Raw genomic sequence first — 17,463 nt, 5'->3', positions numbered from 1 at the left:
ATTCCCCACCCTGTGCTTCAGCCGTGCAAGCTCACCGTGGTGAATGAGAAAACTTTTTGCAGGCACCGAGTGCTTGTATCAGTCCACATTTCTCTTGCAGTCTCAGATTTACCTTCTGAGGTGCTCTGTGCAATATAGGCCAGATATCCATATGGAGCACGGTCTGACGAGAGCCAGGGGGGCTGGCACTGCTCTCTTTATAAACTGAATCTACTGGAAGGTGGGACTGGCCACGGCACAGCTGGGTCAACTGTGTCCCAGGGGTGGCAAGGACTAGCCCCACACGCCTGCCCGCCAGTACTTCACGCAGGGCTTTTGCCAGCAGCTAGCAAAAGGACAGAGGCCTCCCAAAGCCCTCCAGAACCTGACAGAAAACCAGTTTTTTCTTGGAAAGAGCTGAGCACTTGTAGGTTGAGCATCTCTGAGAGCAAGTTCATTATGTAGGAGCCTTATAGAGATCCTGAGGAAGCTCCACTCACGCTTGCCATATTCTTGGGCAAAGCAAACCTCTTGCCACACCTAGGGTGAAGTGGACCTCCAACCTGACCTTTTCCAGCTTATGGTCTTTAATGATGTTCTTGTGGATGTTTGTATGTCTGCCGTTACTGGCGACCATGAGTCATCTAATCCCCTTCCAATCAACTGTTACACAAATGTTACCAAGAAATAATGACATGGCTCCTCACACTGAAGAGATCTCAACACAAGTGTGATTCAGTCAGCCAAGGTGTTTTAATCTTTCAAAATCTCTATGGGATCCTTCTATCTGATAAGGTGAATTTCAGAAATTACTTGTTATTCTTAAAATGATCAGTGGGATCTGCAGGATCTTATTTATTGGTGAATTATGTAAAATGAGCTTTCCATTTTAAAAATCTGTGGCTCTCCAGTGAATTGCTCTGAAGTGACCTCTCTCTCCTTTCATGACACGTGGACCACTGAAGATCGTTTGATTTGAAGTCTGTCCCACAGAGTTGTCTGTCTTGGCAGAAAACAAAGTCAACAACAGTTAGCAAGCTGGGTATTTGCACTGACAGCAGTCCATTTAATAGTATGTAACCTTTTTATTGTTTAATTCTAAGGTTATTATGAGGCAATGACTGCTTTTACCACCAAAGCTCCTGTATGCAGCTAACTAAAGAGGGACAGGTTGTAGGCAGAATTATGATCAAGCCCCCTGTGTGTGCTGTTTAACTGTGTTGACCTTATGGTGGTGTAAATGAGAGCAGATCTTGGCCCTATCTTCAGGCTGCTGACATGCCACCTTAGCACTGTGCAGTTCATAAATGGCAGATACCAATTTATGCTTCTACAGTTACCCATTTACACTAAGACCATGAACAGTATCTTTTGAAGCACCCTATTGGCAACCAAGCTATAGTTATCACTAAAATTTATTTTATGCTTTCAGAAAAAATATCTCATGACTTTTCCTCCTTTTGCTTCCTCATTTGTTATTTGTCAGAAACTTGCATGAGAAGTCATATAAACAACAGTTTATCCTGATATTTCAACAGTAAAATACAAAATAAATTTAAGACCTTTAGGTAGGGTCTGAAAGTCTTTGTTCAAAACCACAGTGACCAAAACCACTGTTGACAAGTTGAAGAGTGGCTGCCTGAACTTATTGGCAGCTCTGTTGCTAGGTGCCTACAGTTCTGCTTCTCTTTAAGCAGGGAAGTGCTGTAATTTTGACTGAGAAGAGCAGCACTTTGCACACAGCTTTGACCTTCAGTCCATCAGGACCCACAGAGCAGAAGGTCTTCTCCCTCTGCTGTTGGGGAGCCCCTAAAAGCAAGCCTCACACAATGTGTCCCTACACAATGCAGTGGCAGCTTCTTCCTTTCAAAATTTGGCTAGGATGCTTTTAGCTTCATCCTGTAAAGCAGTTCCAGGCTGAACCTTAACCTTGAGAAAATCACCAGTGTGCTGCAGCTCACAAGGGCCAGGTCCCAACCACTGAGAGCTCCCTCCATGCTGCACCTTACTGCATCCCAATACATCCCTGCATACTGCATCCCAAGCCTGCCACTGCTGCCACCGAGTGTGGCTGCTGCTGCTTCATGCTCACATTGCCGGGAAGGAGCTGGTTCAGCCTGCTGGAGACAGATGACTGCGCAGGGTGGGTTTACATTACCCTTTACAGACAGCAAAGGCTTATCCGGGGTAGTTTCTCCATGGATGAATCCCAGCTGGTGAACAGCTATGGCCAGCATGGTTTTAGAAATGTAAAACTGTCTTGTTTTCTGATAAGGTGTCTTATTTTATTAGTAAGGTCATTGTGTCACCTCCAAGAACTCCGTGATGAGGTAAAGTTTTCTTTTATCCTGAAAAGTGTAGATTTTCACTGCCTAGATTCCATCTGCTTAGCTGAAATGCCTCCTTCTGCTGGGTTATGAGCCACCTGCTCTGACCCAGCTGCCTGTGTCATGCTCCTAATTTCAAGATCACTGTGCAGGGGCACCTGGTTAGCCTGATGCAGAGCTTGTCTGGGTCCAAAAAAAGCTCGAGCGCTTAAACTCCTGACTAATCTATAATATGCTTGTGCCTCCTTCAGAAGGTACCTCTCACTCTTACTCACCCTTAACAGGACAGCCGCAAGGTTAGCGTCATCCTGTGAGGTGTGGGAGAGACTGGACTGGGTACCCTCCTCTACCTCAGGGACTTCAATCCCGTGTTGAAATTGAATCTTTTCTCAGCCAAGAGAGCACTTTAGCTGTAAGGGTACCATCAGGGGGTCATGCAAATCATCCTGTTGAAACCATTCAGTTTTTCAGAGAAAACAGGCCACAGATTACCTGAGAAATGGAATGAATGCCTGAGCTAACCTAATGGTTAGGTTCCTCACCTGAGGGATGGGGTCTTTACCACACTTTTGCCCTTATCTCTTTACGTATTTTACCTAGTAAGTATGTAATGTGATATACATACACAACCCATGGCAGAGGTTGCCTCCTTCTCACCAGCCTGGATTTGCCCAGTATTTTTCTAATTGCTCTTATGGTCTTTAGCCTTCCTTTTTTTGGTCTCCTTATGTTAAGAAAAGTACTGCTGTTAGGAGAGATAGCAAAGAGGATTGCCCTGTTATAACCTCGTGGTGTCCATGACTCTGGCAAGGCAGATGACTATCGATTGCTGAAGTATTTGATTTCATTAGCTGAGGCATAGCTGCCACAGACTTTGTACTCTTTTCTGCCCTCACTTGCATCTGTGTGACCACAGTAACGGGGGTTTAACTGAGGTTAGAAAACTAGCAGCCATGGCAGCAAACCAAAATACTTGTATATAGCCTGATATAAAAAAAAGAAATCCCTATCAAAACTGTTCAAACTGTTCATCTGTATGTCTTTTGTCACAAAGTGGAAGCGTACTGGGGGGGTTATACTGGATCTTTTCAGCTGCATATCATCAGGTCAACATTAAAAAGTGGCATTGCTTTGCACAGTCCCCTGAAGACATGCTGATATACTCCTCGCGTTCCTGTTCAGAACCGGGCAGAAAGCACTGGTCATCTCTGTTGTTTCATACACTGAATACCAATCCACAGGCTGTGGGTCCAGCCGCCAATGGAGAATTTCTACACCAGCGACAGGCAAGTGATGGGAGGCCTGGGTGGTGAGGGCCGCGCCGCTGCAGGAGTGTCAGCAGGAGCACCTGAGCCACCCCGGCAGGACCCTGTGTATGGTCTGGCAACAGTGCTGCGTTCTGCCAATTCATGATGGCTCTGCAGTTAAGACATTGGACTTTGGTGGGATAGATCCGGACCCTCATGCCTGCCTCTGCTGTGTTTTGTGACCTGGGAATGGTCTCACTGCCCTGGTTAGGAAATCTTTGAATTCGCTCTCTAGGAGAGCAATGTGAGGGGTACTAAAGCTGGCCATTTTAAAGTTAAGCAGATCTGTATTACTACTATAAGATAGTTGTAATGCATAAACATTTGGGTGTTCTGGCCATTCGTTAGTCATATCTGCCCTAGCAGAAGTATATCTCTTTTCCATTGGACTTGAATTTCTTAAGTTTTCTTTGAAAACAAAGCTTTGTACTTTCCATATTGGAGTAAATAATTTTTAAAGCAAAGTTGTTTATCATGTGCATAAATACGTATCACAAAATAAAAAAAAATATTATAGTTATTTTAATTGCAAATAGACCTTTAAGACCATCAGTTTAGATTATTTCCATTAGAAATCCGTAGGGATTTATGCAAGTTGCAATGAGGCACTTTTTGTTTTAGAATGTCAACAATTTTAGAACTGACTTCAAACATAAATTTGTAAATAGCAGTCCAGCCTGACAGAACTTCACAGTTTTTATTTGCTTGCTCTTCATCTTCTTGGTGCAAAATTGGCTGAAGGCTGTAGGCAGAACCTAACATATTTGTAGCATTTATCTGGTACATTCTGAACATTAAAGACTGAGCTAATCCTCACTGAAAAAAACAATATGAAAAGTAAAACTCTAACAGAAACAGAAGCTTCTCCCTATATGTCTGCTGCAATGAAAAATGTGGCATGGTTCTCCCTAGCTGAACGTCTGGTTAAAATGCTGAAGTCCCTATGAAGGGTTAGAGAGATCACACCAATATCTTTTGTAATACCCTCTATAGATCAGCCCACGTAGCAAGTATCCAGAAGGAATGAAAAAGTTATATAAAAAGGGGAGGAATATAGTAGCTGAGGGGAGAATGGGTTTCAGAGTCCTGGGAAAGAAAACAGGCATCTGACCTAATGTAGACACTGTCAGCATAGTGGGGAAGACTAGCTAATGAGATCAGGTCAGTCAAGCAAAGCCCTGAGAGCATAATTCCAGTGGATCAGGATTAACACACAGCAGAGGAAGGAGAAAGTGCCAAGAAGACCATGCAAACATGGAGATGCTGGCTTTTGTATCTCCTGTGCCATCTCCGAAAACATTGGCACTTGGCAATGAAGTCAGTAACCTCCCCACAATGTTCAGGACTTGGCTTTACCCTGCAGAGTGAATCCTGTGGTGGTTTTGCCTTCCCCCCAGTTTTCTACTGTTGGTAGCACAGGCAGGACATAGGAAACCACAAAACCACAGATGAAATGCAGAGAGTGAATTTGCTTTCATTACCAGGGCATCCCTGAAGTAGCACCCAGGCAGAGGCAGACAAGTGGGGATGCAGGCACCTTGGAGCTCTGTCCACGCCACAGGATCACCAAAGCTGCTGTTTTCCCCTGTACTCATTCGTGCGGGTGTAGTTTACCGCTGTGCTTTGATCATTCCCACAGCAGGGCAGGAATCTCAAGCATTTTCAATAGGGTGCCTCTAAGTCTATCATAGGCCTATGTTATCTAAACACAGATGTCTTACTTGTCCAACACAGAAGGCTAAACAATTATTAGTTTGATATATGTGGTTTTTGACACCCTAGCTGAAAGTCACTTGAGCATGTTTGCAATCCTCCTCTCCAGTCTTCCATTATTTTCCCACACTTGGGTAGCTGGAGGTCGTATCAGCTCTAGGAGCTACTGAATACTTCAGTTTCTCATAGACCAAAAGAAACAGAATACTTCAGTTTCTTATAGAGCAAGGGAGCTGAGAGAAAACATTAAAGCCCAGTCAGATCAGTTTGGAACAGCCAGTTTGAAGGAGGCAAAGGATGTAAAGGAAGGCTTAATTTTCCAGGGAACCTAGAGTTGCTTTAGCAGTTGTCTTCTTATCTTTTATTATCTGCTGTTGGAATTCTATGTTGAATTCCTGTTCATAAAGGAAGAGTATATTGCTTAAAGCATTGCATAGCTTTGCTACCCTCAGAAGCTGTTGTTTTAAGTAGGATTTCTCTAAGAAAGGGGGAGTAGATACTCTAATGGTAATAATATGTGCCAGGGCACATGTAGTGATAATGTCAGACTTTCATGTATTCTCTGAGTCAATGCTAGCTTACATTGAATGTGCTGTAATTTATATAAATCATACCAAAATATAATTGACAGAAGTATGAAAACAAGCTGTACATAAAGACTGGATACTTCCCTTACCAAAAGAATCAAAGTAATAATTGAAACCCATTTGCATTACACATAATAGTTGAATATTACATGTATCGCAAATGGCAACAAATCGGTGTTCTCTATTCTCCTTTAAGAAGGAAAAGAGATTAAATAAAATTACAAAGACAACACACAGCTAATAAATAATCACACACTACAGAATCTTTTTATTTACCTTTGAATATTTAGCACAGTGGATAGTGAGAAAAGAAATGGATACATAATTTAAAGCAGTTCTAGGACTCAATCCAAAATTCAGTGTTTAGGAAGACCTCTATCAGCTAGACTGGATGTCTTGCCAGAATGTGAAATTTGAAAATATCTAATAGTCCTGTACCTCGTCTTCTATGATGAGGCTTACTTTTGAGTCAAGGACAAAAGGTCTGACCATAAGTCCTTCAGAAACATGCAAACCCAGGATAAAAACAGTATTTTAAATCCATTTGTTCTTTTCATAGGCAGATGATAAGAAAACTATCTCTTTCAGCCTGAAGATGTTTCATTAAAAAATGGGCTTTTGTGACATCCATCCATCCATCAATCATATGCAGCAGGAAAGGATAGGGATGTTAGAGAAACAAATTTTATTTTCTCTAGAACAATTGCTCTTATGGAAATGCCACCACTAAAAATGAAATATGGGGGCATACTACCCATGATAACTTTAATTGAATTAGACTAGGAAGACCTAAGGAGTATGACCAGTGGAGGCTACTGGAATTATGGAGTTCAGGCAACTGTGCAAAATCCAGCTAGAATACTGGTGAATATAGGGTAGCTATTTATTTATCTCCATATTGGCATTGGAGCTGGCTAGTTTAAAGCTGGCTTAGGTGGCTTTGGATAAGTGCATAAATCTTTGATAGCATTAAGACATTAAAATGACAAGCAGTCTGGAGATGCATTTGGTTCAGCCAATATCGTTTATTTTAATACAGTTACAACTTTCTGAAAATAAGTATATTACAATGAATATCATACAAGTTTTGTAGTTTCACTAGAACGTGAACATTTCTGTAGGTTTTCTTCAAGTCTTTTTCTAGTTTTTCATAAAACCATAAAGGTACTTCCCCAGGAAACTGTCCCCTCCTCACTGTGAATCTGTCTTTATACAACAAAAATTTTATTTTGTCTGTGGGGAGAACCACCACCCCCAACATTTCACTTATAAAAAAGAATAAGTTTTAACTGTAGTTGAATTTTGACAATCATTTTGAAGTAGCAGATTAAATTCTAACTAACTCTGGGAAAGTATTTGCTGACAGAAAAAAAAAAAAAGAACTATTGTACTCACACAATTCAAAATCTTAACTTGCATTTCAAAATGGTTGGTAAAAGGGGAGTCATTTGCATCAACACAGTGCATTAAACCCACCGCATGCTGGTACCATAATGGTATACATTATGCATTTTCCATTAGACTGATGAATTAGCATCTTCATACAGATTTCCCCCCAAGTCTTGCAATGCTTCATTTGTATACATGCATAAAACATATATAAAGCATATGTTATATAGTACATAGTTTATATGTATAATATAACATATGTATATATTCATAGGCATTTCAGTCTATACCTGAAATCAATGTCATTGACTGGTTGCAAAATACCCAGTCCTGCACGGGATTGGTCTAAAGAAGGGCATTGCACATTATTGTCCACCAGCTCTATCTCAAAATATGAAAAAACCAAAACCAAAAATTGTTTAATTTCATGGACAGCAAATAACCTGCCAGGGCATTTTGCTATGCCTGTCCCAAATGGCATATAGTAATACTTCAACTTGCGACCGTTGCGGTAGAAGTCCGTCTTTTCTTCTCCGTTCTCATTGAGAAAGCGATCATATTTGAATGTCTGTAAATAAACCCACAAAACAGTTACTTGGTATTTTAATGTCTCCAAAGACTAGAAAATGCCATTAAGACATGAAATGCAGGCTGAGGAAGAAAAGCCTCTAGCAGTAAGTGTTGTACGGTAGCACCAGGCCCCATGGGGCTGTTTTAGAGAGGGTGGCATCTCAGTTCTGGTATGTGCGGCATGATCCCAGGTTCTTTGCTGGTAACTCTCCTTTTCTGACCTCTGAAAACAAGGTTTATAACCTGCGTTCTTGGTCATGCAGTAGAACTGAAATATTTCTCATTCTGTGCCTTTGGGAAAATACTATCCTTACCTTTGACCTCCCTCAACCCCCCCATAACGGTGATCTTTCCTCACGGAGGAAGGCAGTAAGTAGAAGGCTGTCTTGGGCTGGCAGCACACTTTTTGGTTAGACTGAAACATGTTTTGGAGCTAGTGCTTGCACTGACTTTATTCTTTTTCTTGCCTACCATTACGTCTCCAGGCGTAAGAGCAGACTGCCCGGAGTACAACAGAAAACCAGTCGCGGGGGCACCCCTGATACATGCTCTATTTAAAGGCATGTCAGCTTCTGCTAGAACTCAGAGTTTAATGCACTTTGCTAAATACTTACCAAGGGATCAGCATAGATTTCTGGATCAAAATGCAACAGTTGAGGATAAAGAGCTACGATATCGTCACTGCGAATGTTGTAAAACTCATTCTCCAAGTGCAAAGTGAAATCCTCCTTGGCAACTCGGAATGTCATGGATGCACTTGATAGCCTCATTGCCTCCTTGATGATGCTGTCTATTAGGAGAGGAAAAGGAACGATTACCATGGAAATGGTATGTGTGTGTCCTTGAGGGAGATCATGTATTTTGAACTATTTCAGACCCATTACCAAACCCTGCATTTATTAGAAGAAATATTTTAAAATATTTTAACAAAAACTTTCTAAATGCCTAAGAAAGTATCTTTCTCATTTCTTTTTAGCACTATTATCTCTTCTGCAGATAATACTGAAAACATAATCTGCTTTCCCCTAGAAAAATACTTCTAGTTGATGCAACAGAATATTTGAAAGTGAGACACATTTTCACTCTGAGATAAAGAACGAACCAGTCGTAACTGGAAACATAACAAGAAAAGAAACAGTGCAGTGATCAGGATTTTCTGAAACTTTAAGAGTGGTGCATAGAAACCAGTATTCAGAAAAAGTAACTTGGGGTTTTTTTTTGTTTCAACATAAGCTGATTTTTTTTTTAAGGCCACAGTAGTTAAAGGATGACATTTTCAAAACTCTCCATAACTTTGACACTTTTGAAAATGTGCCCATAATTTGAATAATATTAAGAAGAAATAAACCTAGTGGTGTTAGAAGATACTGTTTCACTTTGTAAGAATTGGGATATAAAATTTGGCAACGCTGTTTTATTTGATCTAAAGTCATTACTAAACAAAAGACTGTTCTGAATTATCCATAGGTCTCCCATACTATGTTATGTAGCTTTGTAGCCGTATCGAGACATGCCATTACCCATGAAAAAGTGCTATACACGTGAATTTTTATACTCAGTACCACCTGGGACATTGGGAAGACTGATTGTGTTGCTCAGAAACATATAGGGTTTTGTTCTAGCATTTGTTGGCTAATTCCATAGTAATTCTGAGCAAGCATTTATCTGGTAACAAATAGAACACTGTGAATAATGTGGGGTGATTTCTGGTACTCCTGCATAAAGTAATCCTACCTAGTACTGGCATATTATCCAGCTGTTTTCGGTTCAAGGAAATATGTTTGCCATCTAAGCTGATCTTCTCTCCGGCACTTTCCAAAATACTTTGCACTTCTTTGGTAGCAGCTCTCATTGCTTCCGGATTCCTAAGATCAAAAGAGCAGAAGTATAACATAATTTTACACTTAAGAATGTTTTAAAAGGGGTTTTGTCATTAATTTTCTTCCTGACTAAAATTTAGTTTGATAGCTGACAAGTTCAGCCTTTTAAAATGAAAATGTTGCAGGAAAATGCTGCAATTACACTTTTTCAGGTATTGGCAAAGGTACCACAGCTTCAAAAAAAGGAAAAGAACCACAAGTATTTGAGTCCGTCTCCAAAGACAAGCAGGACAGAACTGATTTGCATAACTCAGGTAATAAACAGTAACTAAAAAGGAATGCCAGGAACAAGAAATAAAACAATTAGATTAGGGAATATCCCCACTGCGGGTAGAAAGTTTGGGAACAGGATTATATATCAGTTTTATAACGTCACTTATCCTGGATGATGTCCCATTACGTAGCAATATTCTGCCTCGCTGAAAAGAATCTTCCTAATACTAAAAGTCCACATAGTATCCTTTGCTGTCTAGACTTTCTTACAGACACGGAATGTATGAGCTATGGTGAAATTTGTATACATAACAATACAGGATGCAATAGTGTCTTGATGAAGGTACAATCAGGGTGTTAAAAGACTAAAGCCAGAAGACCTAATGCCAATGCATTCTTGGAGTGAAAAGCACTAAGGAACCTCAGTTTTTAGCGTTGGCAGGTAGATATGAGGGTGCAAGCCACTGACAATAAAAAACGTCAGCAATTGAGATACATACTTAAGAGTCAGTCATGTTGAGGTAGATTATACTCCACAGAGACCCACTCTAAAATGGACATTTAATAGTCTTATCTGAACTTGTGCACTGCTCTCATGAGTAACAAGTTCAGCAGCTGCAGTCTGCACTGCAGCCTCAGTAGGTTCTATCAATATATAAACTATTCTCTATTATCTATCTGTGAGAACAGTAATGAAGTTAAAGCTCATTTTGCCTGCTCTAGTGAGACAGTCTAAAAATGTCTGATTATATTGGGAGCCTTCAATACAATTAATGTTCCGACTGCAACCAACAACTTTAATGTCATATCATATAGATTTACTTCAAAACTGTCTTGACAAAGAGTAGCATTGCCCCAGTGTGCTTTTCTTTAAAAAAAAAAAAACCAAACTTCTGCAGAATTGCTCTGTGGTATTACTACTTGGTCTCAGGTGAGTGAAGAGTGTTTCTGTGGAAGTCCAGAACAACATGGCACTTCTGTTGTAATCAGTAAGCTTTTTGACACTGATGAAGTATCAAGCAGTGGAATTTGCCTGTATTAATGAACTGGTTTCTGAAAGATATGAAACTTTTTTCCTGTTTGGAAATAAGAAGCATTGGGACTTACTTAAGAAGATAGAACAAGCTCCAAAACGTGGCAGGAATGGTGTTGGCTTGTGAGGCCCAGAGCACTGCCACATGGGTCTTCGCTTTTTCCATGTCATCGAAGGTTGACAGAGTGTCATTCAGGAACATACGGAGAGTGACAAGCTCAGAGAGGTTGTCTCTCTTCAGGAGGTTCTTGTGGAGGAGTGCCTCTCCCAGCTTCTCACGTGCGCTGTGGGCACTCTTGAAGAGGTGGATAGGCAGCCCCGCCACGAGGGCTGGAAAGATCCTATCAAATTCCTTAAAGTTTTCAAGGGCATTTAGGATATGAGCTCTCTCAGTTTCCTGCTTTGATGATAGATTCTTGTCATTATTTGAATTAAATTCTTTACCAAAAAGTGTTAAAAAGCCAGACTCGAACATCACCTGGCAACAGAATGTATAGAGTCCTTCTGTCACCCAGATATTAGACTGAAGTTTAGATGTTCTTGACTGCAGCATTACGTACTGTAAGTTTTCCATCATTGCTTCAATGAGGGCATCTAGGGCATTACCTTGAAGCGTTCTAATGAAAGTCTGATGAAAATTTTCAGTGGTGTTTCCCTCTGCTGGGTCAATGCTACCATGCCCAAAAGCCTGTCACAAAATAAATTGTATGCATGATCAATAAGGCCTGTCATAACCTTGATGATAAATGTTAATAGAAATTAAATCCAAAGTATAACTTCATAGCTTACTAGAGAAAATAAAGGTTATCAGTACTAGCACTGATGCTTTCTCGCTGAGCCATAACAGTGAAGTGGGCAAATGAAATAGATTCAAATACATGCTCACAATTAAATGGACATGGTTACCTAGACCTTCATTCAGCTCCCGTTGACTTTAACAGGAGCCTTTTTGCTTACTTCAGTAAGAGTTTGACTGAGCTCCTACAGTGTTGCATCATTTTTTAAGGCATTAGGACCAAAACTTCCATAGCAGTGAGAACCTCCTGAAGAAGGTTTCAGCAAGCTACATTATCATTTTGCGGACGGTGTTAATTGTATTCCTGCTTTAGCAAGTTGGGATACTATGTGGCTAAACAATGTCATTCTTGGATAATTCAAACCATTGCAAATTTCCTTTCCATTAAGGAAATGGAAAAAAAGACCCCAATGTTTTAAACCAATAAAAGTGCAGAAATATGAAACCAATTCTATCTCAAAGGCACAGTTATGATATAGGGATTAACTGGGTACAACTGTCCTGCCAGCAGATACTTTGCATGTTAAATATTAAAACCATTTTTAAAGTAGTACCTTGGCAGAAGTAGCAAAATGGAACTTCTTCCAGTCCAAGTGTTTTCCTTGGCGTATCAATGCATGGTATGAAAAAGGGTCAGTGAGGAAATGAATGTATTTCCCCGCTACTCGGCAAGTGAAAATGTGGCCATGCTTCTTCTGCTTTTCTCTGAGAAATTCAAGAGGGTTGGCACTAAACTGCAAGGCACAGCCCAGGTATGGAAGGAACCCATTTTCGAGTGGTGGCTCACCTTGTCGCCTACAAAACACAAACAGAAACTGAATTTGTAAGTATGTATAAGGATCTCTTCCCCAGGACTACCAGGTAAGTAAAATACTGATGCTACATTTTTGTAATGTGAAAAAATACAAAAAAAACCCCAACCCAAACCACCAAAAAAATAGTATATTGACAAATATTATTCTCCCCTTTTAGGACTGAGCCTATTGTGAGGTTTATGGTGTGTAAGAAAGAATAACTTTAACAGCCTGTATTATAATAAACAAAATAAAACACAGTTCAGTTATGTCATCTTTCTTTTCCCTAGATCAGGAATATACTTTTCACCTGTTTAAATGCAGAGTTGTTGTCGTTAGCTAACATACATAGTTATGTAATTGCCCCATAAATTAATAATCCATCCCATCAGTATCATCTGATAAATTTTTGGGCAACGGTATCCACAATTCAATTTGAATACCAAGGGGAATAGCCTTTTAGCGTAGAAAGTTTGTTAGTATTGGCATATCCCATTTGGACCAGATCCTGCTGAAAGCAGTGGGAATTTTGCTATGACCTTCAGTAAGCTTAAGAGTTAGCCTTTCAAGCAAACACATGCTGTAAGTTAGGCATATACTTAAATGATTTTTTTTTTATTCTGAGTCAGAAAATGACTTTCCTGAATAAGGACACCGTGGCTGCTAAAATAATGAATACTTTAGCTTTTCCAATAAATTCGTAATGGTTATTATCTGAAGATAACTATTTTCACCCTTTTTGTTAAGAGTTTAAAGTAAAACAAGTAATGACTGCTAAAAATACAAAGTTACAACAGGTAAGCAAATTATTTGCTCCTTAAGTAAATATGCCAGTAGGACAAATGCTTTTAAGGAATTAGACATAATAAGGTACATAAATATCTGTATTAAACTGTGTTACTATGTATGATAGACTGATATTATGAAAATGGTTGTAAATAGGTATTACACTATAATTAGATATAAGAAGGTATTAGCTGTGATTACAATGCGGGTGAAACTATAGCCCAGGACTTTAGGAAACCAGAACATGCATATTTTTGTTTCAGTTACTTCCTTTATTCATAGATCTGTGTCTACAGCTATGTCTAGGAATTACCTCACTATTAAAAAGCCCATACACAAACATGCTATTGTAACATAAATCTCTCAAAAGACCAAACTACAGTGTTGCCCATGCCACCCTGCACCTGTCCATCTGACAGTCTTCAGATGACACTTCTTTTAGTTATGTACACAGTATATTTGATAGAAATAAAAGCTAGGTACACTGAGGTACAACTGTAGATTCCTTACCTTCTCCTCCTCCCTTGAAGAAACCAAAACCCACAACAGAGTATTATCAATGTTCCCCAGATCCATGATGTTATGAACATTTCTGGTGATGCCCAAAAACTTCCAAGTGGAAAAATGGTAACTACCAGTATGGCAGGAGAGGTGACTGAGAATGATACAGAAGACAGGTCACAATTTATATCCAGTGGGTGCCCCACTGTATCTAATGGCATTCAGCCAACCTAGCAAGCTATTGATTAACCATTTCTGGAGAGACCCTGTATTGTCTCTCTTCTGACATTTTTCTTCAGAGAGCTTTGCTGGATTGATGTAGGCAGTTGCAGACATGGCCTTGAGCTGATGTCACACATCAGTAGCAGTTCCAAAGTAATCAAACAGCTGTAATAGCTGATAATTTGAAGGTCTGTCAGGTGTGGTTTGATCTATCCTGCAGATTTACCCATTACAGTTTATAGTTCAAGTTTAGCAATATATGAAATGGCTACCAACAGGTGTCCAAAGGATTCAAGCTAAGTGGTGGCTGCAGCTCATGTTGTCCTTTAGCTGCCAACCTGCTCACCCCCTCCCTTCTCCTTCTCGTGGCCTGCCCTGGTTCCATGTACCGCTGTGAGAGGGGATGGTGAGGGTTCAGCTGTGGGCAAAGGGATGGTTGTGGAGATGAGCTTGCTCCCTCTAACTACGTTTCTCTGGTAGAAAGGGAAAAATGGGCTTTTATAATGCAGCTTGAGAGAAAAGAAAGCAGGATTAGACAACCATACTGGTTTGGGGTTTTTTCATTGTCTTTGGATCACCCTTTATTTTCCCATTAAATTGTTTTCCCTTTCTGTCGCTGACCAGGGAGAGCTCAGACTCTAGCTTTGTAGCAACTGGCATCAAGCTGTTGAGGAGGCAGCTCAGGTAGCATATAGTGATGACTCATTAGTCATTCAGGGCCTAATATGTTTCTAAGAGAGAAACATGGGTTTAAGTCACTTCTTCAGGCTCACTTTTGTACCAGTTTTTGTTAGTGTCCCTACAGCTGTGTGATAAAACAATAAAGATTTGGAACTTTTGCTGTCCAAATCGAACACTGCACTGAAGGTGTTGAGCTGCAAACCTGGCAGATGGGAACATTATCCTGGCTTCAAACCAAGGAAGGCAGTGAGGCATGGGGATGCACATCTGAGGCAATTTTTAAGCTGCTATACTGAAGAAATAAATTCTTTTTTTAGCATTGAGGTTTTCCCCCACTTAAAAAGCCAACTCCTTTTGAGTGTCAGCTCAAGATCCAGTCCCTCACCCCACTTCCATTTAAGCACAGGCGTACAGGCATTTCTTTCATTTTCCTGCTTTTTCATTAGCTGAATTTAGTCTGTTATAACAGAATGTATAGAATTTATAAAAGCCATGCTTTCCCATTTTCTGCTTATTTCTATTATGGGAAATTTCAGTTCTGGGTGTCATCTTTGACTACAGCCTATCATTCCTCATCCTTAACAAGTACGATAATTTGTGTCTAATTCTTATTGCATGTGTAGGTCTCAGCCTTTTTATGTCCAAATGACAACGAACAACAAAGTTGGAAGCTTCTGTCAGTCAGGAACAATGTTTAACCAGCAACAGATACCTGTGGCTCCTCAAACTATCATGCACCAGGTAGAGCTGCCAGTCACACTTTTTCCTTGCATGGTTTGGGTAGTTGTACTGCAGTGTGATGATAACATCATTTATAAAAGGTATCCCGCTGCCAGAACAGGAGTAACTTCTCTAACGCTGCCCGCCTTCTTTCTCTTTTTGATTTGTGCATATATAATACCACTAAAAGTGTAACCAGGTGCAGGCAGAGAAGAGAAGCTGCTTGGCAGCCTACCTTAAATAATTTCTCTTTCTCTCAGGAAAACCAGATGTGCCCTGTCTTTTCCATTTAAAAGACCCTTGTGTAGCATCCCCCTTGATAAATAAGTATTATGATAGAACAGAGTCACTTTTTCCCAGTTTCAGGTGCCTTCTAGTTCCAGATCATCTCCCACCTAGTTTCTTCAATAGGCAAATCTACAGCCCCAAAGCCAGCCAGTACTATAGTAGGGTGCAGCCTGTGACATATGTCCTTGTGATAAATGTAAGCGGGAGCGCTGTTTGCCATAGATACTCTCCCACATTCAGCAGATGAGAAATGTCAATCTCCTTTCCTTTAGACCAGCGGGCATTAGGCTTTGCTGATTTTTCAGCAGTACCAGTAGAGTGCCCTGACATTCTGGATATGGTATTTTGGCATTCTTCAATTTCAGACAGAGCCACAACATCTGGCTGGACGTTGGGTCCCATTTCCCACTGCCAAAGCTCATGTTGTCCCACTGGTTGACAGATACTACATTTTCTGCAGCACACTGCATGTTGTGTATGAGGTTGGTTCTCTTGCCCCAGTCCAAAAAGGCAACACGTAGGAGTTATGGATGCAGCTGGAAAAAACATACTGACTCATTTTGCCTTGGCTTTGTGAAGCAAATTTGTCGTGTAAATGGTAAGAAGAATATTAGTGCAAAGAACTGACATGACCCGGGCTCAAGACTCACCTCAGGCCAATGTCACCAGCAGCAATAAAGCACCCCATATCCTTGAATGTATAAGGCTTTGTCATTGCAGGTTTGAATGTGGGTGTTCATCCCTTAAGAACAGTGGAGAAACACAGTGATGCATTGGATGGTAGTTAGAAAATACAATAACTTTTAACAACTGTCATTTGACTTTTCAGTTAAGCCCTTGTACATAGTGAACTAGAACCAGTCCAAAAAGAGCAACTAAAGAGGACGTGGATGCAGACAAAGCAGTACCCTGACATTTTACCTACTATGATGTGTTTAGCACAGACTGCCTGGCTACCCACACCGGCTGCAAGGTCAGCAGAGACATGGTTCTGCTTGCGCCTTCAGGACCACGGCTTTGTCAAGAATGATGCATGTTAAGAAAGATTGCACCACTTTCGCCAAAAGGGCATCAAGACATTTTTTACCTAGCTATGCCCACCGACTGTGGGCAGAGGCTGCCAGGAGCACTCTTGTCTATCACCTCTGCTCCAGCCAGTGAAATACGTTTGGTTGTGGTCTTCATGGAGCCAACACTGTTTCCATAAATCAAACAGGCCCAGCTCACTTCTGTGGTAACTCGTGAAGCCTGAAAGCAGCCTTCTGGCTTGCTTTGTACAGCTGCTTGGAAACAACTCACTACTCATCCAGGTCCTCCCCCCCCCCCCCCCCCCCCCCCCAGCTTCATGTCCTATGTTGTAGCTATATGGCTTTTGTTAGTCATGACCCACTCATGGTGTTTAAATAGACAATAATAAATAGGTCAATCGTTTTTTTCCAGGGTTACTGATGGCTTCATAACTCAGGAGCACTGGTACACAGAAAGATGTGTTGGAGTTATGAGAGGCTGCTGATTACATTTGGCAGCAAAAAGCAAATTTGCACACAGCTAACCAGAAAACCTGCTTGTTCACTGGAAGTAAATAAGAGGAACAGCTTATAAAGAAATAATGTACTTTTTTCTCTTGTGTGTGTTGCAACAACTGGGTTAATAACTTTGGCCAACAGATGAGAAACA

The 17,463-nt window shown here is 40.6% G+C and overlaps 1 protein-coding gene across 1 annotated transcript; it reads right to left on the bottom strand.

Annotated features, from left to right (window-relative positions):
* Positions 1 to 6,918: 6,918 nt before the first annotated feature.
* On the bottom strand, positions 6,919 to 14,047 carry LOC130146619 (cytochrome P450 7A1). The gene is made up of 6 exons (XM_056332956.1): positions 13,885 to 14,047; positions 12,349 to 12,589; positions 11,073 to 11,686; positions 9,607 to 9,737; positions 8,487 to 8,662; positions 6,919 to 7,870 (listed from the first exon to the last, which is right to left on the bottom strand). The coding sequence occupies exons 1-6, from the start codon at positions 13,962 to 13,964 to the stop codon at positions 7,571 to 7,573; spliced, it is 1,542 nt and encodes a 513-aa protein (XP_056188931.1). The 5' UTR covers positions 13,965 to 14,047; the 3' UTR covers positions 6,919 to 7,570.
* Positions 14,048 to 17,463: the final 3,416 nt, after the last annotated feature.

Source organism: Falco biarmicus, chromosome 3, assembly GCF_023638135.1.
Source record: "Falco biarmicus isolate bFalBia1 chromosome 3, bFalBia1.pri, whole genome shotgun sequence".
Lineage (NCBI taxonomy): Eukaryota > Metazoa > Chordata > Aves > Falconiformes > Falconidae > Falco > Falco biarmicus.
This window is presented reverse-complemented; position numbering and strand designations above follow the sequence as displayed.

Excerpts from the sequence above, each read along its gene's own strand:
- LOC130146619 (XM_056332956.1), bottom strand. The coding sequence starts at position 13,964 with ATGTTCATAACATCATGGATCTGGGGAACATTGATAATACTCTGTTGT. Across the intron at positions 11,687-12,348 it reads ATTTTGCTACTTCTGCCAAG|GCTTTTGGGCATGGTAGCAT; the intron begins GTACTACTTTAA and ends ATTTTGTGACAG. Across the intron at positions 8,663-9,606 it reads GGATAATATGCCAGTACTAG|ACAGCATCATCAAGGAGGCA; the intron begins GTAGGATTACTT and ends CTCTCCTAATAG.